This window comes from Hemitrygon akajei, chromosome 25 (genome assembly GCF_048418815.1).
Source record: "Hemitrygon akajei chromosome 25, sHemAka1.3, whole genome shotgun sequence".
Lineage (NCBI taxonomy): Eukaryota > Metazoa > Chordata > Chondrichthyes > Myliobatiformes > Dasyatidae > Hemitrygon > Hemitrygon akajei.
In genome coordinates, this window is record NC_133148.1 from 17,819,489 (window position 1) to 17,844,761 (window position 25,273).

The window sequence follows — 25,273 nt, forward strand, 5'->3', positions numbered from 1 at the left end:
CCGCAGTTCTAGTTTACAGGTGTGCCCATTCAAACCTGCAAGGGACCTCAGAGTGTAGAATCATGATGGAAGTGCAACTCATTTTATCATTAAATGCTGAAATTTTGAGTGCTTTTGCTATTATCACTAGTATTTTGCTGAACTTTTCTGGAAGTCTATTGACAATCCTGAATCAACTAGTTCATGATCTCAGAAACAGAGCAACCGCTGCTTTTGAGGGCGAGGGCTTTTCTCTTTGGAGTGAAGGAGGATGAGAAGTGTCTTGATAGAGGTGTACAGGATGATGGAAACTATAGATCGAGTTGATAGCCAGGGACTTTTTTTTCTGGGACAGAATTGGTTAATACAAGGGGGCATAGTTTTAAGGTGACAGGCAGGATGTCAGAGGTAAATTTCTTACAGAGAGTAGTGGAGTAGGGTCAGGAATGGTGATAGGGCTAGATACATTATGGGCATTTAAGGAACTCTTAGATGGATGATAGAACAATGGAGTGCTATGTAGGCGGGAAGGGTAAAATTGATCTTAGAGTAGGTTAAATGGCCAGAACAACATTGTGGGCTGAAGAGCTTGTACTGTAATGTTCTTTGTGAATTAGGCAAATGTTAATCATAGAATTATAGAAATATATAACACAGAATTGGATCCTTACAGCCCACCTCATCCTTGCCAACCATGATGCCTAACCCCAGTTTCCAGAATTAAGCCTGTATCCTACTTCTTATCTAATCAAGTATCTGTCCAAATAACTTTTTAATGTGATACTATCTACCTCCTCTGGGAGCTCATTCCAAACATTCACCACTCTCAGTATGAAAACTTACTCCTCAAATCTCTTTTACATTTTTTTAACTCTCACCTTAAATCCATACTCTCCACTGTAGAACCCCTAGTAAAACATTGCTGACTGTCCTCTCTGTGTCTTTGTACAGTCACCCCTCGGCTTACTACATATCTAGTAAGAATAAATCCAGTTTGTCCAATCTCTCCTTACAGCTGTAGCCTTCCATTCTAGCAGCAGTCCTGGTGAATCTCTTCTGCACTCTGTCTTGCTCCTTCCTGCCATGTGGTGACCAAGAAATTAAATGAAGAATATAATTTCTGTACACAATATCCTAGGTGTGATCAAACCAATATTTTGTACAATTGCAACATGATGCAACTTTTATACTCAATGCCTATGAAGGAAAACATACCAAATGCCTTTTTATACTAACTTTGTAAATCCACATTGACTAACTATAATGAATTCAGAGAGTTTAACTGTTCTTTCATATAATGATGAATTGCAGCATATTTCTGCAGATGATTTCCTTCAGTACCCTGGGGCTGGCTCAGTCAGAACATAAGAGCAGGAGAAAATGACCTGGTCCAGTATTCACTGAGATCACAGCTGATTTGTGTCTTACCTCCATCTGATTTGGAGCCATACATATTTTAACTTATGCTGAACAAAAATCAATTGATCTTTATTTTTAAAATACTACCTTGTTGTCAATTGATTTTCATAGTAGATGGTTCCATACTTTCATTATTTTTAACTAGAGCAAGGGATGATTTTTTTTGCCCTGTAAGCAAAATTATAATCTTTTACACACAAAACGTTTGAGGAACTCAGCATGTCAGGCGGCATCTATAAAGGAGAATAGACAGTCGGATATTTTGGGCCGAGACCCTTCATCAGCTCTAAAGAGGAGAAGAAGACAGAATAGGAAGGTGGAGGGATTGCAAGGAATACAAGCTGGCAGGTGATAGGTGAGACTAGATGAGGGGGATGGTGTTGGGTATGGGGGTGGGTGAAGTGAAGTGAGAAACTGGGAGGGAATAAGTGAAGAAAAAAAAATCTGATAGGAGAGGAAAGTGGACCATGAAAGAAAAGGAAGGAGGAAGGGGACTAGCAGCAGGTGGTAGGCAGGTAAGGAGAAGAGAAGGGTTGGGAGGGAAGCTAGAATGGAGAATGGAAAAAGAGAGAAAGAGGAGGGGGAGAAATTACTAGAAGTTAGAGAAATTAATGTTCATGCCATCAGGTTTGAAGTTACCCAGACAGAATATGAGGTGTTCTCCTCCAATCTGAGAGTGACCTCATTGTGACAGTAGAGGAGAGGCCATGGACCGGCATTTCAGAGTGGGAGTAGGGAATAGTATTTAAAAAGGTGGCCACCGGGATTTTCCACCTTTTTGTTGTGACCGGAGTAAAGGTGCTCGATAAAGCAGTCCCCCAATCTATATCTTGTCTTATCGATGTAGAGGAGGCCACGCCGCGAGCCCCTGATACGGCAGATGAACCCGATGAATTCACAGAAGAGTCACCTCACCTGGGAGGACTGTGTTAGTGAGGCAGAAGGTGTAGGATCAGGTCCAGCAATTGTCCCGCTTGCATGGATAAGTACCAGGAGTGGAGGGATCAGTTAAACAAATGATTTAGGTAGACTGTGATCCCTGTGGAAAGCAGAGAGTAGGCTGGGGTGGGGGTGGGGGGTTGTGGCGAGAAAGATCTTTTTAGTGGTAGGAGCCCTGTGAAGATGGTGCACATTACGGAGAATGATGAGCTGGTTGTGAAGCTCGTGGGGTGGTAGGTAAGGACAAGAGGAATTCTAACCCTGTTAGGAAGGCAGGAAAATGGGATGAGGATGGAGGAAATGTGGGTGAGGACAGAAACAAAGGAGGTGTAAGGGAAACTGTTCTTCGAAGAAGGAGGACATCTCAGATGTTCTGGAATGGAAAGCCTCATCCTGAGGACAAATGCTGTGGAGGCGGAGGAACTGAGAAAAGGAAATAGTATTTCACAAGTGACAGGGTGGGAAAAGGTCAAGATAATTATGAGAGCTAGTAGGTTTATAAAGGACATCAGTGAATAGTGTCTCCAGAGTAGGTGACAAATTGAGAAAGGGGAGAGAGAGATGTCAGAAATGGACCAAGTAAATTTGTGGGCTTGGTGGATGTTGCAGGTAAAGTTGATGAAATTGTTGGGCTCAGCATGGCTGCAGGAAGCAGCACCAGTGCAATTGCTAATTTAGTGTAGAAAGAGTTAGGGATCCCAGCAATGTAGGCTTGGAGCATGGACTCTTCTGTATCAGTGGATGAAACAGCAGGCATAGCTTGGGCTTGTGCTGGTGCCCAAGAATTTGGAGAAAGTGGGAAGTTGTTGAGTGTGTAACCAGTTCTGCCTGATGGAGGAGGATGGTGCTGGAGGGTAAGTAGTTATACCTTTTGTCCAGAATGAACCAGACAGTTTTAAGGCTTTCCTGATAGGAGATAAGAGTGTATAAGGACTGGATATGCATAGTGAAAATGAGGCGATCAAGGCCAGGGAACTTAAAGTAACTAAAGAGGTTAAGAGTGTGTGAAGTGTCAGAGATGTAGGTGCAGAGGCACGAAACCAAGGGAGACAAAATAGAGTTGAGGTATGCAGACACAAGTTCAATGGGGCAGGAGCAGGCAGAAACAGTGGGCCCACCCAGACAGTCAGGCTTGTGGGTCGTGGGTAGGAGGTAGAAAGGAGCACTGCAGCATAAGGGAACTATAAGGTTGGTGGTAGTGAAAGGGAGATCTTCAGAGTCAGTGAAGTAATTTCTTCTTTCCTCCTTTTCTCTCATTTTCCATTCCCCATTCTGGCTCCCCTCATACCGCTTCTCCTCACCTGCTCATCACCTCACTTCATCCCTCCCCCCAGCCACCTTATCCCACTCACCTTGTTTTACCTGTCAGCTTGTTCTCCTTCCCCTCCCTCAACTTCTGTATTTTGATTTCTTTCTCCTTCTTTTCCAGTCCTGGTGAAGGGTCTTGAACTGAAACCTCGACTGTTTATTCCCCCTCCAAAGATGCTGCTTGACCTGCTGAGTTAGTCATAGAGCGTTACAACACAGAACCAGCTCCTTTGGCCCATCTAGTTTGTGCCAAACTATTCGGCGTAGTCCCAACAGTATGATCCTGGTCCATAGACCCTCCCCACACGTACGTATTCATCTAAACTTCGCTTAAATGTTGCAATGGAACCCACAACCACTACTTCCGTTGGCCTCTCATTCCACACTTGCTTCTCCTCATGTTCCCCTTAAATATTTCACCTTTCACTCTTAACTCATGGCCTCTAGTTCTAGTCTCACGCAATCTCAGTGGAAAAAGTCTAGTTGCATTTGCTTATTTAGCACCAGAGTAGGCTGTTCTGGCCCTTTGAACCAGACCACTCCAACAATACCCAACAAGCCCGATTAACCCTAGCCTAATCATGGAACAATTTACAATGACCAGTTAACCTACCCAGTAGGTCTTTGGACAGTGGGAGGAAACTGGAGCTCCCAGCTGTAATAGTGTTCCTTTAACCACTATGCTAACGTGGCACCATATCTTTCCTGATTCTGTTAGGTGACCAGAATCGCACACAATGCTCTCAATATGGCCTCAACAGCGTCTTATACTACTGAGCAAAACATCTCATCTGCTGTACCCAATACTCTGATTTATGAAGGCCAATGTGCTAAAAGCACCCTATCTACCTCTGATGCCATTTTCAAGGAAGTATAGATCTATTCCCAGATCCCTCTGTTCTGTTGCACTCCTCATTCACTGTAAGTTGCTCCAGCATTTTGTGTGTTGCTTTGGATTTCCAGCATCTGCAGAATATCTTTGGTTTATTGTAATGGTTTACTTCCTTTCTTCGACTGGTGCTTAAAGTGGTGGGAGCCAAAGTTCAGGCTGGAGCTGGAGTTAAAGGCCATGTAATTCATGGGCTGAAGGCATCTGTGGTAATTGGAAACAGTGGAGTCCGTGATCTGGATATGGATGATTTTCTGATCCTACCAGGATGCGAGGAAGGCCTGGATCATGTGGGGATGAAATTTCAGAGACGTACATGGCAGGGAGAGGAGAGAGAAGCCTGGAGGTGTCTGCATAGTGGAGAGGGTGGTGAGTAGAATTTGGAGTAGTCAGTTGAATGCAGGTACCTGGGATCATCAATGGGTTTGAACTGGAATAGCTGAAAAGGGAGCTGGAAGCAGTATGGAACAAGGTGGCAGTGAACACACAGTCAAAGAGTTGGTGGCAGCAGAGATCACAGAGGGGGAGCAGTGAGAGAGGATTTTAGTGAATCCCCGACAAAGACAAGCTTCTTCAGGGTAGGCATACTTTGAAGATACTTCACAGTGGAGCTGCAAATCATAAACAGAAGAGATTCTACAGATGCTGGAAATCCAGAGCAACATACACAAAATGCTGAAGGAACTCAGCAGGTCAGGCAACACCTATGTAAATGAATAAATTGTCAACGTTTCAGGTCAAGATCCTTCATCTGGACTGGAAAGGAAGGAGAAAGAAGACAGAGTAAAAAGGTGTGAGGAGGGGAAGGAGGACAAGCTAGAAGATGATGGGTGGGAAAGGTAAAGGGCTGGAGAAGAAGGAACCTGATAGGAAATGAGAGTGGACCATGGGAATAAGGGAAGAAGGAGGAACAGCAGGGGGAGGTGATAGGCAGAGAAGAAGTAAGAGGCCAAATTGGGGAATAGAAGAAGAGGAAAGGGGGTGGGGAAATGAAATAAAGAAAGGAAAAAAATACCAGAGGTGAAATTAAAGTTTGTGCCATCAAGTTGGAGGCTACCTAGATGGCATAGGAGGTGTGGCTTCTCCACCCTGACAGTGGCCTCATTGTGGCAGAAGAGGAAGCCATGGGCTGACACATCAGAACGACAATTTTATGGTGATTGAAGGAAAGTATCAGGGGTATATGAGGTATGTTATTTTACACCGAAAGTCGTAGGTGTTTGGAGCACCTTCAATCACCACAAGGAAAATGAAGGAGGGAAGGGTTAGATTTTTCTTAGAGTAGGTTAAAATTTGAGCTAAAGGGACAGTACTATACTGTACAGTTCCTTAAGGTTGTTACAGAGGGGGCGGTAGTGGGGATAAGCACCCACTACCTATTAAATGCTCCCAATGGTGTGCATCTCAAATAGCCTCTGACAACCAAGTCCACTCTTTGCCTTTATGTCTGGCTTAGCTACTAAGTTTGGTGGAACAATTTCTTCTGACAGGAAAAGGGGCAAAAGTGGGTTACTGGGGCTTTAAATCAAGTTGCTTTGGGCTGAAGGGGCTCGTCAGCTGTAGTTGGCAGCTCGTCTAAGAGAAGGAAAGCTCTGATTTCAAACCTCCTCAGCCTTGTGACTATGCTTGCTCACGGAGAAGGATTCGGGAGTAAACTCTGAGAGAAAAAACGTAGCTGGAGTCTTTAAGGCAATCCGATGTTGAGTTTGACGCTGACTGGCAACCCTTACGAAGCTACTGGTGCCAAACTGTATAGGTCTCTGCCATTCCTTTGGATTCATCAGATGTGCGGAGAGGGGAAGTTTGCTATATGGGCAACAGCTTGATCTGTTTATCATACTGCCAAGGCTTGTGTATCACGTAGGCAGCTGGGTTGCAACATCCATGGTCAACCCCGACTAATAGAGGGCCTCACTGTGCTGTAATGCTCAATGTTCTATTTTCCCCCAGAGCCTACCACTCACCTGCACACTAGGGGTAATTTAGAGTGGTCAGTTAATCTACCAGCCTGCATGTCTTTGTGTGGAGGAAGCCCAGGCAGACACAGTGAGAACATGCACATCCCACACTGCCAGCACTTGAGGTCACTGGCATTGGAGTGGTTGTATAAGTGGCACCACTGTGTCCCATCCCCATGATTCCTTCGTCATGACCTTTCAAGTGGATGGCGTTTGGAAATCCCAAGTGCCCAAAATCCCATTGTTCCACCTTATACCTACTTGATCAAAAAGCTTTTATGTCTGAAATTCAGCTTTCCCTTTCATGAACCTGCATTGACTCTGCCAATTGTATTATTTTCCAGGAGTCATTCACAATAACAGATCCCAGCATCTACATGACAATTAGTATCTCACAATTTTTATGACCCTCTCTCTATGAATATTATTATTTTTTAAATTTGTAACAGTCTTTAGCCTCCTTGGCTATCCACTTTTACCTCATGGCTTTTATATCTCAATGAAAAATGGATTGAATCCAGATGTTATGCCAACAGACTCCAGACGCTGGAAATCTGGAGCAATATACAAAAGTCTGGAGGAAATGTTTATGTCCAGTCACAATATGCTTCTATCCCCCATCAAGAAGGCCTTAAAGCTCTCCACTTCTTTTTCACCTAACAAACCCAAGCAGTTCCCCTTCACCACTACCCTCCTGTGAGGTGAATCTGTTCTCCATCCTCATCAATTTCTCATTCAGCTCCTTCCTCTTTCTCCAAACTCAAGATGTAGCCATTGACCCCCAGATGTGTCACAGACGTGCCTTCCTTTTCATTGGCTATGTGGAGCAGTCCGTGTTCCAAGCCTTCCCTGGTAATGCGCCCCAACTCTTACTGTGCTACATTGACGAATGAGTCTGGCACTGTGGCTCAGAAGGGAAGGGGACAGAGGAGGAATGCAGTGGTGATAGGAGATTCCATAGTTAGAGGAGTAGTGGACACAACAGGCATCCCAGATGGTATGTTGCCTCCCAAATGCCAGGGCCAGGGACATCTCATATCATGTCCACATCATTTTAAGTGGGGAGAGTGAGCAGCCAGACACCTTGGTACATATTGACACCAATGACTTAGGAAGGAAAAGAGAGGATGACTTGGCAGATGAACACGTGACTGAGGAACTGGTGCAGGGGGCAGAATTTCAAATCTATGGATCATTGGGATCTCCTCTGGGGAAGGTATAACAAAAGGGACAGGCTACAACTGAAGCAGAGGGGAACCATAACCTTGCTAGAGCAATTGGAGAGGGTTTAAACTAATTTGGCAGGGGGATGGGAACCGAGTGATAGGGCTGAGGACAGGGGTGTCGGTTTACAAGCAGAGGTAGTTTATAGTGAGACTGTCAGGAAGGACAGACAGATGATAGGGCAGAATTGCAATGACTGAGATGAGTTGTGGTGTAAAAGTGGTCAAAATTGAAAAGGGTGACAAATACAGAAGGCGTTACATCTGAATGTGCACAGTACATTATACGAAATGAGGTAGATTACCTTGTTGTGCAGTTAGAGATTGACAGGTAAAACGTGGGTATCACAGTCATGACTGAAAGATCTATTGAAAGGACAGGCAGGTAGGCAGAGGAGGAAGAATGGTTCTGCCGGTAAAAACTGAAATCAAATCTTTAGAAAGGGGTCAGAAAATGTAGAATCCTTGTGGATAGAGTTAAGAAACTGCAAGGGTAAGAAGACCCTAAATGGGAGTTAGATACCACCCTCCAAACAGTAGCCAGCATGTGGTCTACAAATGACAGTGGGAGATAAAAAACATGTCAAAAAGACAATGTTACGTTAGTCATGGGGATTTCAAATGCAGTTAGATTGGGAAAATACAGTTGATGCTGGATCCCAAGAGAGAGGATTTGTAGAATGCCTCTGAAATGACATTTTGGAGCAGCTTGCAGTTGAGCCCACTAGGGAATCAGCAATTCTGGATTGGGTGTTGTGTAATGAACAGGATATAATTAGGGAGCATAAGGTAATGGAACCCTCAGGAAACAGTGATCATAATATGATGAAATTCACCCTGCAATTTCAGAGGGAGAAGCTAAAGTCATTATATCAACATCATATTGCAGTAAAGGGAATTACAGAGGCATGAGAGAGGAGCTGGCTGAAGTGATTGGAAGGAGTCACTAGCAGGGACGATGGCAGAGCAGCACTGGCTGGAGTTTCATTGAGCAATTCAGCAGGCACAGGATAGATACTTCTCAAGGAAGAGGAAGTATTCTAAAGTAGGATGATGCAATTGTCACTGGCAAGGGAAGTTGAACCCAACATAAAAGCAAAAGAGAGGGAATATAGCAGAGTAAGAATTGGAGGATTTGGGAAATTTAAAAAAACAACAGCAGAAGGCAACTAACATACCATGGGGGTTGGGGGGGGGAATTAAATATAAAGTTAAGCTGTATATTGCTTCAGATATACAAAGAATAAAACAGAGGTGAGAGTAGATATTGGACTGCTGGAAAATGACACTGGAGAGGTAATAACAGGAGGCAAAGTAATGGTGGGTGAACTAAAGATTAGTTTTCTTTTGCCAGAAGTTCAAGAGTGTCAAGGGACAGAGGTCAGTACAGTTGCTATTACAAGGGAAATGGTGCTGGGGAAGTTGAAAGGTCTGAAAGTAAAAAGTCGCCTGGACTTGATAGACTGCACCCCAGTGTTCTATAAAAGGTTGCTGAAGAGATTGTAGAGGCATTAGTAATGATCTTTCAAGAATCTATTGACTCTGGCATGGTTCTGGAGACTGGAAAATTGCAAATATCACTCCACTCTTCAGATAGGTGGAGGGGCAGGTAGTGTTGAGGAAGCAGAAAGTCTGCAGAAGGACTTAGACAGATTAGGAGAATGGGCAAAGAAGTGGCAGATGGAATACAGTGTTCGAAGAGTACAGTCATACAATTTCGTAAAAGGAATAAAAGAGTAGACTATTTTCTAAATGGGGAGAAAATTCAAAAATCCAAGGTGCAAAGGGATTTGGGAATCCTCATGCAGGATCCCCTAAAGATTAACTTGAGGGTCGATTTGGTGGTGGGAAGGCAAATGCTATTTTAACATTCATTTCCAGAGGACTAGAATATAAAAGCAAGGATATGTTGCTGAGGCTGTGTAAGGCAGTGGTGAGGCCTCACTTGGAGTATTGTGAGCATTTTAACACAGGATGTGCTGACATTGGAGAGGATTCAGAGGAGGTTCATGAGAATGATTCTGGGAATGAAGAGGTTATTTTATGAGCAGCGTTTGAAGGCTCTAGGCCTGTACTCACTGGAAAAATGAGGAGGGGATCTCATTGAAACCTATTGAAGGCTGATAGGCCTAGATAGAGTGGATGTCAAGGGAATGTTTCCTTTGGTGAGGGGAGTCCAGGACCAGAGGGAACAGCCTCAAAATGGAGGAACATCCATTTAGAACAGAGATGAGGTGGAAATTCTTTAGCCAGGGCAGGAGGTGGTGGTGATGAATCTGTGGAGGCCAGGTCACTGGATGCATTTAGGGCAGAGGTTGAAAGATTCTTCCCATTTAATCTTGTGTTTCCATGTAAGGACAAACTAAGCAGCTAGCCTTTGGATTTTAAAAACCTTTGTGCTTCAGCAATCGACCAAAACCATTTGAAAGTTCCATTTTTAAGTGTGATTCTGAGATGGGCTGGATAATGGGGGGAGGGTTTAAAACCCTTATTAAAAAATTTGGACATAAGTTCTTTAAACTTAGCACATTCCTCCATAACCTCTGGCAGATAGTCTTCCATGATTCTAATCTGGCCACCACAATAGGGAATCTTGCCTCTTCGATGAGATTTGCGTATTAACAGATCCTTTATTTTAAGTTCATGAAAGCAAATGATTAAGGATCTTGGTCTATCTCTGTTGGGAGAATGAAATACGGGGGACCTGTGACCTTGGTCAATCATAAGCAAAGACGCCAAAATTTCCAGAAATAATTCTTGCAGGAAGTTTTCAAAGAATTCCATAGGATGATTACCTTTGATTAATTCTTCAAGACCCAGAACCCGTAGATTGTTCCTTCTACTATTTTCTATGTTGATAATCTTCTGTCTTAACTTTTCGTTGGACTTCGATTGCTTTTCACAAAGTTTTTGCAGTTCATCCACTTCCGTTTCCAGAGACGACAACATTGCTTCATTATTTTTTATACGTTTATCGTGTTCATTAAGAGTTTGCTGAATAGAGTCCAATTTACCCTCTATTTGTTTAAATTCAGAGCTGAATTGTTGAAAGTTCTCGGAGGCTTCTCATGTATGACCTTGCAGCAAATCCATAACAGAATCCAAAGAAGCAGGGGATCATCCTTTTTAGTACCTCCGCCACTCCTCGATGTAGCCATAATGAAAAAAAAATCACACTTAAAAAGGAGGTTTCAGGACAGGTTGGAAATAGTAAGAGAATTAGAGTTGGAGCAACAGAAGATTGCTGCTACTTCATCAGCCACCACCAGGAAATCTCCGAAAGATTCTTGATTGGTCAAGATGTGAAAGGAATTTATGAGAAGGTAAGAAAATGGAGTTGAGAGAGAAGTGGACCAGCCGTGGTGGAGGAGACTCGATGGGACCAATGGCCTAATTCTGCTCCTGTGTTGTATGGTCATATGGACTGCATTGGTGAGATCGGACCCATGCTGAGATCAGCAATTTCATCAACTTTGCCTCCAACCGCCACCCTGTCCTTAATATCACTTGGTCCATTTCTGACACTTCTCTCCCTTTCCTCGGTCTCTCTCTCCCTTTCCATCTCTTGAGGCAAGTTGTCTACCATTTTTTTTTATAAACTTACTGATTCCCACATCTGTCTTGACTCATACCTCCCCTACCTGTCTACTGTAAAAATACCATTCACTTTTCTTAGTTCCTTCACTCTGTTACATCAGTTCCCAAGATGCTTTCCAAAGACTAGGGTTTCCCTTCCTTCACCTTTGATTCTACCCCTCCAGACGCGCTCACCCTATCTTTCTTCTTTTCCATGAGCCACTGCATCATTTCAATGGAACACTACCACCAGCTCATCTTTACCTTCTCCTCCGCCCCCCCCCCCCCCCCCGAATCTCTGCTTTCTGCAGGGATCATTCCCTCTGATTTCCTTGTCCATTTTGCCAGTGGCGGGTCCTCCCTCACCTCCATTCAGGGGTTGAACTGTCCTGCGAATCTGCTGGGGTCGTTTATTATATCCGGTGCTCCTGATGTGGCCTCCTCTACATTGGTCAGACCCACCGTAGCTTGGCGGACTACCTTGTTATGCACCTCCACTCCATCCACTAAAAGAGGGATTTCCCAGTGCCCAACCATTTTAATTCCTATCCCTATTCCAGTTCTGACATGTCCATGCCATGATGTTGGAGAAGCAACACCTCATATTCAGTCTAGGTAGCCTTCAACGCAATTGCGTGAATATCAATTTCTCCAACTTATGATAATTTTTCCCCTTCCCTCTATGCCCTTCTCAATTCCCCATTTTGGCCTCTTACCTCTTCTCCTCACCTGTCTATCACCTATCGCCTCCCACCCCCGGTGCCCTTTCATCCATGGTCCATTCACCTATCACTTTAAAGCTTCTTACTTCATTCCTCCTCCCCTACCCACCTGGCTTCACCTATCACCTTCTAGCCTGTTCTCCCTCCCCCCACTTTCTTATTCTGGCATCTTCCCCCTTACTTTGTCCTAATGAAGGGTCTTAGCCCAAAATGTTGACTGCTGAGTTCCTCCAGTATTTTGTGTGTGTTGCTCTGGAGGAATTCAACTGGTCAGACAGCACCTCTTGAGGAAATGGGCAGTTAATATCTAGGGTTGAAATCCTTTATCAGGACTGGAAAGAAAGAGGTGAAGTAGCCAGTATAAAAAGGGGTGGGGAAAGTGTGAAGCAAGAGCTGGTGGATGATGGATAACGGGGGGGTGGGGAGGGTGTAGGGGGTATTAGGTAGATGAATGAAAAGAATAATGGGAATAATGTAAGTATCTGGGAAGTGATAAATGAAAGTGACAAGAGGCTGAAGAAGATTGAATTCAATAGGAGAGGACAGCGGAGAGTGGAATAAGGGGACGGAGTTGAAGAAGGGAACTGGTGAGAGGAATAATGGGCAGATTGAGAGGCAGGGTAGGAGAAAGTGATGGTGGCCAGTGGGATAAAGGAAGTAGGGGGGCGGAGGGGAATGCTTACTTGAAGTTAGAGAAATCGATGTTCAAGCCATCAGGTTGGAAAAACTATTAAAGCAAAATATAGAGTGGTTTTCCTATATTTGTGCCCAACCATAGCTTCTTGCATCATTCCCACTCACCTACCCTCCTCAGCTGTCTATTGACCCCCTCACCTGGATCCACCTACCAGCTGCTAGCTCTTCCTCCACTTTTCCCCTCCACCCTTTTATACCAACTACCTCCACTTTCTTTCCCATCCTGATGAAGGGTCTCAACCTGAAATATCAACTGTCCATTTTCCTCCAGATGCTGCATGGTTTGCTGAGTTCCTCCAGCTCTTTATTCTTCTTCTTGCGCCCTTAACTCCTGGTGGAGTTGTCGGGGCGCTATCATGACAAGCCTTGTTCCATCTGTCACAGTTGTGTGTCAGGGCCTGTGTCACCACAAATGTTTTCCCTGTCTGTTCTTTAATGTTGTCCATCCATCTTTTCCTCTCCAGCTCTTTATATTGTTTATCTAATGGTAAACCTTGTAATTAAAATTCCTTACCTTCCTGAGCTACCACACACCCCATTTGTTTGTAATTTTCTTTTGAGTTTGAGATAGTCAACCTGATTAAAAGTGGAAGAATCGCCCTGTTTACTGACAGAGATAGGACACTAATTAGAAGGTCCACCTCAAGTGTGAAGTGCAACTGGTGGGCTGGAGGACTCCCAGTCTGAAACTGCTCGCGGTTTCCACTGCTGTGCTGCTGGTGTAAAGGAGGGTGTGAGTGCTGCATGTTATCCTGAAGTCTATAACCTTCTCCTGTGTCTGGTTGACATTGAGAGGCAGGTTGTTTGCCTGGCACCAGGCCTTGAGCTCTTCCACCCCATTTCTGCAGGCCATCTCTCCATTACTGGCAATGAGCTCCACCACTGTCATGTCATTGGTGAACTTGACAATATGATTACTCAGGTGTTTGGCCATGTAGTTATGTGTGAGCAAAGGGCTCAGCCCACAGCCCTGGGGGCATCTGTTTGATGAAACACATTGATTAAGGTAGAGCCATAGACGTAGTGTATATGGATTTCATAAGGCATTTGATAAGGTACCCCATGCAAGGCTTATTGAGAAAGTAAGGAGGCATGGGATCCAAGGGGACCTTGCTTTGTGGATCCAGAATTGGCTTGCCCACAGAAGGCAAAGATTCGTTGTAGACAGGTCATATTCTGCATGGAAGTTGGTGACCAGTGGTGTGCCTCCTTTATCTTTGTGATTTTTATAAATGACCTGGATGAGGAAGTGGAGGGATGGATTAGTAAATTTGCTGATGACACAAAGGTTGGGGGTGCTGTGGATAGTGTGGAGGGCTGTCAGAGGTTACAATGGGACATTGATAGGAGGCAAAATTGGGCTGAGAAGTGGCAGATGGAGTTCAACACAGATAAGTGTGAGCTGGTTCATTTTGGTAGGTCAAATATCATGGCAGAATATAGCATTAATGGTAAGACTCTTGGCAGTGTGGAGGATCAGAGGGAACTTCGGGTCTGAGTCCATAGGACACTCAAAGCTGCTGCGCAGGTTGACTCTGTGGTTAAGAAGGCATACGGTGCATGGACCTTCATCAATTGTGGGATTGAGTTTAAGAGCTGAGAGGTAATGTTGCAGCTATATAGGACCCTGGTCAGACCCCACTTGGCGTACTGTGCTCAGTTCTGGTTGCCTTACTACAGGAAGGATATGGGAAACATAGAAAGGGTGCAGAGGAGATTTGCCAGGATGTTGCCTGGATTGGGGAGCCTGCCTTATGAGAATAGTTTGAGTGAACTCAGCCTTTTCTCCTTGGAACGATGGAGGATGAGAGGTGACCTGATAGAGGTGTCCAAGATAATGAGAGGCATTGATCGTGTGGATAGTCAGAGGCTTTTCCCCAGGGCTGAAATGGCTAGCACGAGAGGGCATAGTTTTAAGGTGCTTGGAAGCAGGTACAAAGGAGATGTCAAGGGTAAGTTTTTTACGCAGAGAGTGGTGAGTGCGTGGAATGGGCTGCCAGCAGCGGTGATGGAGGCAGAAACGATAGGGTCTTTTAAGAAACTCCTGGATGGCTACATGGAGATTAGAAAAATAGAGGGCTATGGGTAAAGCCTAGATAGTTCTAAGGTGGAGATGTGTTCGACACAGGATTGTGGGCTGAAGTGCCTGTATTGTGCTGTAGGTTTTCTATGTTTCTATGCAGAGGAAGGAGCAGTTGTACATCTGGACTATCTGAGGTCTGTTGGTCAGGTAGTCTAACACCCAGTTGCACAGTAGTGTGTTTAGACCGAGGAGTAGGAGTTTGTTCACTGAGTTCTGGGGGACAATAGTGCTGAATGCCAAAATGAAATCCAGAAAAAACTTTCTGATATGTGTCCTTGTTTTCTAGGTGTGTCAGGGCCAGGTGCCTTCCAGTTTCCTTTTGCTTTATTTCTCCAAGTTCTACTGGCTTTAACCTATCCGCCTGGGGCCTCCAGCCCCAGCATGTATAACAAGGCCCAGTGTAAGCCATGAACAACAACTGGTGTTGCAGCCTCACAGTTCCTGTGATCTGGGCTCCATTTCAACCACCGGTGGCATCTTCTGTGGAGGCTGGACATTCTGCCTGTGAGTTGTTGGGCCTCATCCAGGATCCTCACATATATTAAGGATACGTGGGTAACTGGCCAGTAAGAATCAGAATTTTGTTTATTATCACTGACATCAGAATTAGGTTTACTGTCATCGGCATATGTAGTGGTTTGTTAACAAAGTCACAGGAGAGACACAGCTGCTGAAATAAAAGTACTGTAGTCTTTTATTCAACACACACAAATAAGGAGACGGCCTTTTGGAGTCACTCGAGAGAGAGAGGCTCCCCGATCCAACATAGCGGCACATTTTTATATGCTAAAGAATAAAGGTTCTTACAATGCCCTCAAAAGGCTTCTTTTAAGTTGCATGTAATTTTCAAAATGCCCGGATCTTCCCATCAACATACCCAAAATAAGTGTTAATTGTTATCACGTTCATGCAGTTGGGATGTTGATGGTGTTCATGCATGGGCAGCCATTTCAATCAAATGTCTCCGATATCTCTACATGCTGTCATCTAAGGCATATTCATGCAATGGGGTGTCGATTGCAGTCATGCATATGCAGACTGTATCAGTTAAGTGCCTGTTCAATGGTCTGAATTTTACTGTTCTGGGCTGCATTATAAATTTAATCTACAATCCTTATTCAGATTTGAAGTTTGGTTGCTGAAGTCAATTTTCACTACATGCCCTAAACCCAAAATATGCCCTAACAATCCCACCTGGGCAAAAATATGTTTATTCCAGGAAAGGCCAAACCCCAAGGAGGATGTTATCAAATAGGAAAGCAAAAATTCCCTGCTTCAGAACTCATACTCCAGTTTCTCTATGTGCACCTGCATCTGTGCCTTCACCCTTAATGGCTACCTACAGGTAGAGATTGTTCCAGAAATTGAGCAACAATCTTTAAAATGCTGCTTCATCATTCATATGCATGTTGCCCCCTTCCCTGCTGGCCGATTGCAGTTTAGTCTCCCTTCAATCTCTGATAGCTGAAACTTTGCATTGGCTATCTGTGGTTACTCTCTTTTCAGGGTCACAAGCAGGGTAAATATATCAGGCTCACCGGCCCTCTCATCGATGATGAGAAGACAGGTGTATGGGATTGAGTGGGATCCAGGATCAGCCATGATGGAATGGTAGGGAAGACTCGATGTGCTGAATGGCCTAATTCTGCTCATATGTCTTATGGTCTTAGATGCGAAGGAGGTCCACCAGGTTGATTCCAGAGATGAGGTTAGAGTATGAGGAGGGGTTGAGTCACCTGGGATTGTACTTGCAGGAATTCAGAAGGATAAGAGGAAATCTTATAGAAATGTACAAAGTTACGAAAGGGATAGATAAGATAGAGGGAGGAAAGTAGTTTCCTTTGGTAGGTGAGTGAAATATCCTCAAGATTCAGGGGAGTAAATTTAAGATGGAGATGAGGAGGAACTTCTTTTCCCAAAAAGTGGTGAATTCTCTGCCTGATGAAGCAGTAAATATACTTAAGACAAGGTTAGATAGCTTCCTGCATAGTAGGGGAAGTAAGGGTTATGGGGGAAAGGCAGGTAGGTGGAGATGAGTTCATGGTCGGATCAGCCATGATCTTATTGAATCCACCACAGGCTCGATGAGCCAGATTGCCTACTCCTGATCCTATTTCTTATGTTCTTCTGTACAGGAAAGATTGGGATTGGACTCCTTTGAATCTTTTCTGCTGGCACCCCCTTCTGGAATATCCAATCCATCGTTGGCCCAACCACTGAAAGGGCCCAGCTCATTTGTATTCACTTCCCATTCTGGCTAGGGATGACTGCCTTCAGATGCTGTGTGAAATTTCTTCTCTTTCTCAGTCTGCCACGCCATTGAAGAGACCTGCTGTAACTCGGATCCCTTCCCATTTATTTCATATACAAGATCTCAATGAAATTCACAAAATCGTTCAAGTGCTGGGTAGGCTGGACGCAGGGATGGCGTTTCCTCTGGCTAAAAGTAGAGGACCAAGGGGCACTTTTGAGAATAAACTAGAGGCCCATTTAGGTCTGAGATTACGAAAATCCCTCCAGTCGGAGAAAAGCGAACCTTTTACATTCACTATAGAGTTCATTCAAAACAAAGGTCGATAGATCACTGTATAATCAAACAGTCACGTTCATGAATGGTAGATGAGACAAACGGGCTTTCAATACATGGTCAACCATTAGTTCAAACAGCCCTCGTGTACTGGATTTTAATATTTATCAACTTTTTCGGTGAGCATCTAAAAACGATTCTGCTACAGTAGATGATTGGATAAATGGAAATCATGCTGGCTTCTATGGCTGGGCAATTTATGTTTCGGTAACGTGTATCGATTAGTTTTGATTTGTTCCTTGTGCACGGTTATGGGCTGAGTGCAGGTCGGTGGGACTAGGTGAGAGCACGGACTAGAAGGGCTGAGATGGCCTGTTTCCATGCTGTAGTTGTTATATGGTCAAGATCGACATTCTAGCAAGCTCTGGAATCCTGAGTGGGGTGGGGAGTTCAATGGCGGTGCATCTTCCCAGAATTCGCAGCACCGTAAGAAGGCCTGCTCTGAGCGTCAGTGTCAAAGGCGCATGTGTGAATCTTGTTGTGAGCATGCCTGTTAGGACCCGCAGGGATGGACAGGCTGAGTGGGTTGGTTACTGGCGGAGGGACATGCCCGCCGCAGGGGACGAATCGAAATGGTGTGCGGACAGTGAAACTTTATAAATGTTCAGTGCAGGTAATAAGGATTGAACTGAGGACGCATATCCTTCTCGGTTACAAAGCGGTGAAGAGTCAGTCGTTATCAGGGAAGTGCGTAGCTGAACGCCATCTTTGTGCAGTAATTGACAGGGCGCATGCGCGCTTGCTATTGTTCGCGTACTCTGTTGCCGGGACTTATGCATTTTCCGTGAAATCTGATTTGCTGAATTGCCTCATTGACCTGTGGTGGGTGGGGAGTTGAGCCCCAGTCAAATTCTGAGCTTCGATTGGAGTACGTAGTCTGTGTATTATGGTTGAAGTCAGCGAGCAAAGAAGCGAACTGGAGTCCTGGTAGGCTTTAAATTCAGCTGCAGGAGAAGATACTAGAACTGCAAGGTCAGAGAGAGAGAAGGTAAATTTATTTATTACACATACAGGGAGGTGGAACGACAACAGAGGCCTTCAAATTAAAAGTAATGATTTAAATAATGCGGACACAGTGGCAAAGAGAAGGACGACACGGCATCGTTAGTTATTAGTCGATATATCTGTTGGTGAGGTATGAAGAAAATTACTCGGAAAACAGTCATACGGTGTAAGTCAGGATCACTAAAGTTAGTCTTAGGAACGTAGTTATGTTGATGAAGAAAAGAGGATGGGGTGGTCTTAAGGATTGGAGCAACGTTCAAACTGAATTTATTACGTCTCGGAGAATGATGAAACATAAAACTGCAGATGGTGGATTGGGTTTAGATCTGAGGAATTAAACTGTTCCACGGTGCTGATTTGAATTGCTTACAGTGATTTTTCTGAACTCTTGCAGACAGAGGATTTGCAGTCAGGAATTCCAAACTAAACGTCACACCTGTTTGATTTGATTCTTCATAATCTGAATATCATTGCTGTGGGAAATATTTCAGAGATCATGCTGGCTGGAAAAACACAGAGAGGGGGAAATGCACGCCTCTGAGAGAGTTCCAAAGTGCAGATCTGTGGCAAAAGACTTGATCTGATTGGGAATCAGACAACTTAAGACTTCTCACGTTGGAGAGAACCCATTGATGTGAACACACTGTGATCGAGGCTTCAAAAGGTTATGCACTGTGGGGAGATGCAAGGGCACCATGGAGAAACCGTGTAAATGCAGGGACTGTGGGAAGGGCTTCAGTTACCCATCCCAGCTGGAAACGCATCGTCGCAGTCACACCGGGGAGAGGCCGTTCACCTGTTCCGAATGTGGGAAGGGCTTTGCTCTATCATCTAGTCTCCAGCTGCACCAGCGGGTTCACAGTGATAAGAGACCATTTAAATGCAACGACTGTGGGAACTCTTTCAAAATCTCCGCAGACCTCATTAAACACCAGCTCGTTCACACTGACGAGCGACCCTTCAGCTGCTCCCATTGTGAGAAGAGATTTAGGCAGTCGTCGCACCTCATCCAACACCGGCGGGTTCACACTGGGGAGAGGCCGTTCACCTGCTCCGTGTGCGGGAAGGGGTTCACTCATGCATCCAATCTCCGGACACACCAGCGGGTTCACACGGGGGAGAGGATATTCACCTGCACCGTGTGTGGGAAAGGGTTCACACAGTCCTCCAATCTCAGGACACACCAGCGGGTTCACACGGGCGAGCGGCCGTTCACCTGCACCCTGTGCGAGAAGGGCTTTACAAACTCGTCCCACCTACTAACACACCAACTTGTTCACTTTGATAAGAGGGCCTTCAAATGCCCTGACTGCGAGAAGAGCTTTAAAAGTGCAAAGGACTTGCTGATACACCGGCGTGTTCACACTGGGGAGAGGCCGTACACCTGCTCCATCTGCGGGAAAGGATTCACCCTGTCATCTAACCTCCAAACACACCAGCGGGCTCACAGCGGAGAGAGGCCTTTCAGCTGCTCGCTGTGTGGTAAGGGGTTTAATCGGTCATCCAATTTACTGAGACACCAGCGAGTTCACACTAGGGAGAGGCCATTCACTTGCTCTGTGTGTGAGAAGGGATTTACTAGATCTTCCCACCTGACGAGACACCAGCGCATTCACAAGTGTCTGTAAGGGTTGGGTTCTTCTATGTTTGCTGAGCAGGAGCTCACTCTTGGCGTCCTCAGAGTCTGCATTTGTTCCTGCTGCTTGTTGTACTCCTTGTAACTGAGCCGGATCTTCTGGAGTCTGGAATGATGTAACACTATGCGTTTTCTTCTGGCGTTCAATGACAGGCGGTTAGGTGATGATCTTGTCAGCGTGATTTTTGTCCTTGTGCCCTCAGGACCATGTTGCCTGTGGTTCCGCTGGTGGACAGGTCCCTGTCACTCAGCCTCTGCAGGTGTGGTATCAGGGAAAAGGGCCGACAACGTGTTCCACATCCATAAACACAAAACTGGCTGTGTGTTGCTGTTGAGTGTCTCTATTGCAGGCAACACGGGAAAAATCACTCCTGCAAACATCACAGGGATGTAAGTGTCATCCATTCAGTAACTGTATTTAACACAAAATGAACAAGAAAATAAATCTCAAATACTAGATTCTGCCAATGCTGGAAATCCAGAGGAACTCAGCAAATCGGGCAACACCTATGGAGGGGAATAAACAGTTGACATTTCTGTCCGAGGCCCTTCATCAGGACTGGAAAGAAAGGGGAAGAAGCTAAAGTAAGAAGGTGGGGCGGGGAAGGATGCAAGGTGGCAGGAAGATAAATAATCCAACTCCTGAAACTTGGGATGTGCCTGTAATCTAATGCCTTGCTGGATGAGATGAATGTTTTTTTTTTACTTGTTTGGAATTTAAATCAAGTTGGCAAATTATTTGACTTGAGTCTGTAGGTCTTTGGACGCTGTTCTGCACCAATCTGTAATGCGATGGAGAACTTACATTTGTTCCAGCATAACCTTGGCAGATGTAGTTTGTGTACTGTAAAGAGCGTTTCATCTCTCCTGCAACTGCACTGAAAGTGAATGTGGTTTATATATGGAGATGTGAAGCAGGAAAATGTCAGGATGCTGCCCCAGCCTTCTGGTCAGAGTCGGGTCAGTGCTCAAGCGAACAGATCTTTACAATAAGAATCGCCCGAGTATGACCACAGTTTGGGCAGAGCGGTGACAAAGTTGAGAGCAGGAGTGTGTCACAGAGCCCGCTGCACCCTTCAGCCAGGGGCAAGGTGACCCAGTGCCTGGAGTCCAATGTCTGTCAGTGCCCTGTTTTCCATATTCCGTAATTCTTTTCTAGAACAATTGGTAAAGGCAGTTTTTTAAAAAAAAGCTTTTAATGATTTAAAAACATTTGAATGGGGGGATGGGATTTGGCCAAATGCAGCATTTATCTCACGTACACAGTAAAATGCATCTTTTGTGTTGAATCAGGTGAGCAAGGTTTGCCACGGGGGCAGCCTCTGAGTGTTGCCATGCTTCCGACGCCAATGTGGCATGCGTGCCCAGAACTTGCCATCACTAACCCATACGTCTGGCGTGTGGGAGGAAACCCACACTGTCCTGGGAAGAACGTACAAACTCCTTACAGGTAGCAGCAAGAATTGAATCCCAATCAATGATCGCTTGCGCTGTTCTGCCCCAAATGTGACTGACTTGTGTAGGCATCTGCGTCAGCATGGTGGAGTTGGGCCGAATGGCCTGTTTATTGTACCGTCATCAGCACGTCCCGTACTTCACACTCTGCCCTTTCTGCACTGGCAGCCAGACTCCCCTGGGATACACCCCAAATCGGGAATCCAAACTTGGGCACATTCTGTCTGATCCCAGACCACTACATCAGCTTTTGCTTTTCTGTTACTGTTTCCTAACAGGGTGAAAACATTTGAACCTGAGATGAAAACAGTGCCCTTCATTGCATCGTCAAAGAAATTAAACTGAAGGAGGTGTGTGACCAAACTTAATTTTAAGGTGCAATTTAGTCTACTGAAAAATAATAAAAATGACCCCGGGGAGGGTGGTGAGAGAGGTTTGAAACTTATTTCAAGTGATTATAAGAGATCTTGGACATCTATGGGAATGATATTGTACAAAGCTTTCAGTCATTATAATTAGTTTTGCAACAACAGCTTGCATTCTTAAAGAAACCCAGGAAAACCTTCCATTTGTGACGCTTGGGATATCAGGTGGAAATTTCAGAAAGGGATTCCACTGAGCACGTCCTGGAGGGTTGAAGTGGTGGAGTAGTTGAGACTGGGGATATTTCAGTGGTCATATTTGAAGTGGTTTGCCGTTATGGGTTGGATGGAGCTCGGAGGGAGTTTTTTTTATTTATTGGGATTCAGTATGGCTCCCCTTCAAGCCACACTGCCCAGCAGTCCCCGATTTAATCCCAGCCCAATCAGGGACAATTTACAATGACCAATTAACCCACCAACCAGTATGTCTTCGTACGAGGAAACTGGAACTCTCAGAGGAAACCCACAAGATTATGGGGAGAACGCACAAACCTCTTGTGGGCTGGAATGGAACCCAGATGGCCTGGACAGTAAAGTGCTGTGCTGACCATAATGCTACAGCGCTGCCCCAGCACCATGTGGACATAGTAAGTGGGAATTGTAAACTTAGGGCTGTGCTTAACTAGTAGATACTGCAACTTCACAAGCATCCGATGCTGGGTGAAAGGGATCTGAAGAATTCGGACATTGTGGGCAGAACTTCAGTGACCTCCGATTTATAGAGCAGGGATGGAAGTGGGTGACTGAATCGAGGTGGGAATCGAGGTGGAAATGTTCCAGGTATCAGTTACTGTCAGTCAACTGCCAAGGTGAACGTGGATTTATTAGCCTCAATAATATGCAACTTATTTGGAAAAGAAGCTCCAAATGGTAACATGTTTAGACCAGTCAAGGAGATTGTGGCTGGTTTGTGACCTAACTCCACGCAACTGCTTTTTCCACATCAGTTACCAAAAGTACTTGGTAGTGAAATTGACAATTGATCTCCCTTCTGATTATCTTTTGTACTTCTGTTTTCAAATGTCTTACTGGAGAGCCTGGATGTGATTTTCGTATTGTGTCATCTTGTCCGAGATTCCTCAACCTATGCATAGTCTTTCCTCTATCCACCGTTTAATTTAAAGGTCATATCCTGAAAGCAAATGGATTATTTATAAGAATGCCTCATGTAATGACCGCAAGTCTAATGTTAGTTCTGCTGTGGCGGCGAGCAGAGCTTCACTTTTATCTGTTACGTGGCCCATTCACTCCTTCACTCCCTTCTTCATTCTTGGATATAAAATAGCCCTCCCTATCACTAATCGTAACCGAGTGTCTGCACCATTGAACCAGATAGAAGCTGAGGAGAATTATCCTGAACCCTTAAATGTATGTAAAGTGAACGATAGCCGGGCTGATGATTGTCCTGACTGGATTTGACCTTATTTTATGAACAAGGTGTACACCTGGACATCTTTCTCCTGCACTTGCCTAGAGACTGGGCTGGCTCTGGCACAAACTGCGATATGATCAAGGACCACGGGCCACGTTTTGTCCATTTGCATCCCAATATCCCGTGAACTGAGCAGAATCGGCTTTGACCTGTGATGTCATCAGTGGAGATCTCACAAGAAGCTGAAGTGGGATATTGTGTGCAGTTCAGGACACCAACCTACAGGAAAGATGTCAATAAGATTGAAAGAATACAGAGAAAATTTACAAGGATTCTACTGGGAATTGGGAACCTAAGTTATAGGGAAAGGCTGAATAGCTTAGGAACTTTATTCTAGAATATGGGTAAGAGAATGAAGGGAGATTTGATAGAGGTATACAAAATTATGAGGGGTATAGGTAGGGTAAGTTCAACCAGGCTTTTTCCCTCCACTGAGATTAGGTGAGACTAGAGCTAGGGGTGATGGGTTAAGGTTAGAGGTGAAATATTTAATGGGAACTGGGGAGGGATTTTTTCACTCAGAGGGTGGTGCAAGTGTGAAATGAGCTGCCAGCAGAAGTAGAGGATGCAGGTTCATTTTGCTCATTTAAGGGAAGTTTGGATAGGTACATGGGTGGGAGGGATATGGAGGGCTGTGGTCCAGATGCTGGTTGCCTAGATGAGACAGAATAATAGTTTGGCACAGACTAGAGGACAGAAGGGCCTGTTTCTCTTCTTTCATGCTCTATGACTCTTTCTGCCAGACACAGTCACCAGTTGCAAAGACTCCAGCCTTATCTTTCTTTTGTACCCACTTTCCCAATTCTCAGCATTGCCACATTAACAGAGCAGCGTCACTGAAATTGTAACCAGTATGTATAGCAGTGACCAGCAGTAGGCATTAACAGAGCAGCGTCACTGAACACTCTGTTGGACATTTGAATGGTTGTAACCGGTATGTATAGCAGTAACCTGCATTGCTGCATTAATAGAGCAGCGTGCTGAACACCATGTTAGACGTTTGAATTGGTTTAACTGATAGCTATAGCAGTAGGCAGTGAGGCCCTATTTGGGTGAGGATAGCCTCACCACCTGGTCTGCCTGTAATAAACATTTATCCAGTATGACCTCTGGGAGTGTGAAATATGTGTGCATTTTAAAGGGCCTCACTCTTTGCTCTTCCCTGCTTTTAGAGTCAAATTGACAGACAATTGAATCAGCAGCATTGTACTTCCAAGTATCTAATTCTACCTGGCGAAGAAACATCCTGTTCTAAGACCACCAGGTCTATTTTTAATCGCTACGATGAAAGCAGATGTGTAAACAGATGACATTCACCTATGATGTGAACCGAGGAAGATGATTGTGTGTGATAATGACACAGCCTCGTGATCACAGTCACAGCCATGCGTGGTTAGAGTTGTGGCTGTAGTTGCTCTGTTGGTAAAGCAGCATGTATGCTCGACAAGCAAAGTATTGCCAATGCACACAGCTTGTTACAGTGGAGCTGGGGAGAAGTATCAGAAGGCTCCAGCTCCAGTGCGATATCTGAGTTGGACACGATCCTCTTTATTTTTGATTGGAAAAATGAATAAAATCAGTAAAACAGCATCAATATGAATCTGATTTCTCATGATGTTCAGAGTAGACTCTGAACAGTGAGTGGAGGGTGACCAGTACTACGGCTCACTTGTTCAGCTTTCCCGGTGGTATGGCAAAGTCTGAGGAACTGGCGTGAGCAAATGAAAGTGGGGGTGTGGGATAGGAGTGAAAGAGAACTTGATATGAGGGAAAATTGGGGTGTGGGGTTGGTGAGTTAAGAAGAGGCCAGGAAATTCAATGCCCTTTAGCTGCCATTTTAAAAATTATTTAAAAAAAAAATTAATTACTAGTTTTAATTTTAAAATGTCTTTAACCTGTTCAACTGAAGTCAGTGAGAAGACTAGTGTCTCGGGACCACTGGGC

At 44.8% G+C, this 25,273-nt stretch overlaps 1 protein-coding gene across 3 annotated transcripts; it reads left to right on the forward strand.

Moving 5' to 3' along the window:
• The first annotated feature begins 17,877 nt into the window (after positions 1 to 17,877).
• Positions 17,878 to 24,929, forward strand: LOC140716415 (uncharacterized). 3 transcript variants are annotated; one of them, XM_073029120.1, is made up of 2 exons: positions 17,878 to 17,992; positions 18,779 to 24,929. In XM_073029120.1, exon 2 carries the CDS (start codon positions 19,080 to 19,082, stop codon positions 20,010 to 20,012), a length of 933 nt encoding a protein of 310 aa, XP_072885221.1. In that variant the 5' UTR covers positions 17,878 to 17,992; positions 18,779 to 19,079; the 3' UTR covers positions 20,013 to 24,929. The 3 variants fall into 3 exon arrangements, with proteins under 3 accessions (XP_072885221.1, XP_072885220.1, XP_072885222.1); XM_073029119.1 differs by lacking the exon at positions 17,878 to 17,992 and adding an exon at positions 18,063 to 18,367; XM_073029121.1 differs by lacking the exon at positions 17,878 to 17,992 and adding an exon at positions 18,063 to 18,351.
• The last annotated feature ends 344 nt before the right edge of the window (positions 24,930 to 25,273 follow it).

Excerpts from the sequence above, each read along its gene's own strand:
- LOC140716415 (XM_073029120.1), top strand. The coding sequence starts at position 19,080 with ATGGAGAAACCGTGTAAATGCAGGGACTGTGGGAAGGGCTTCAGTTAC.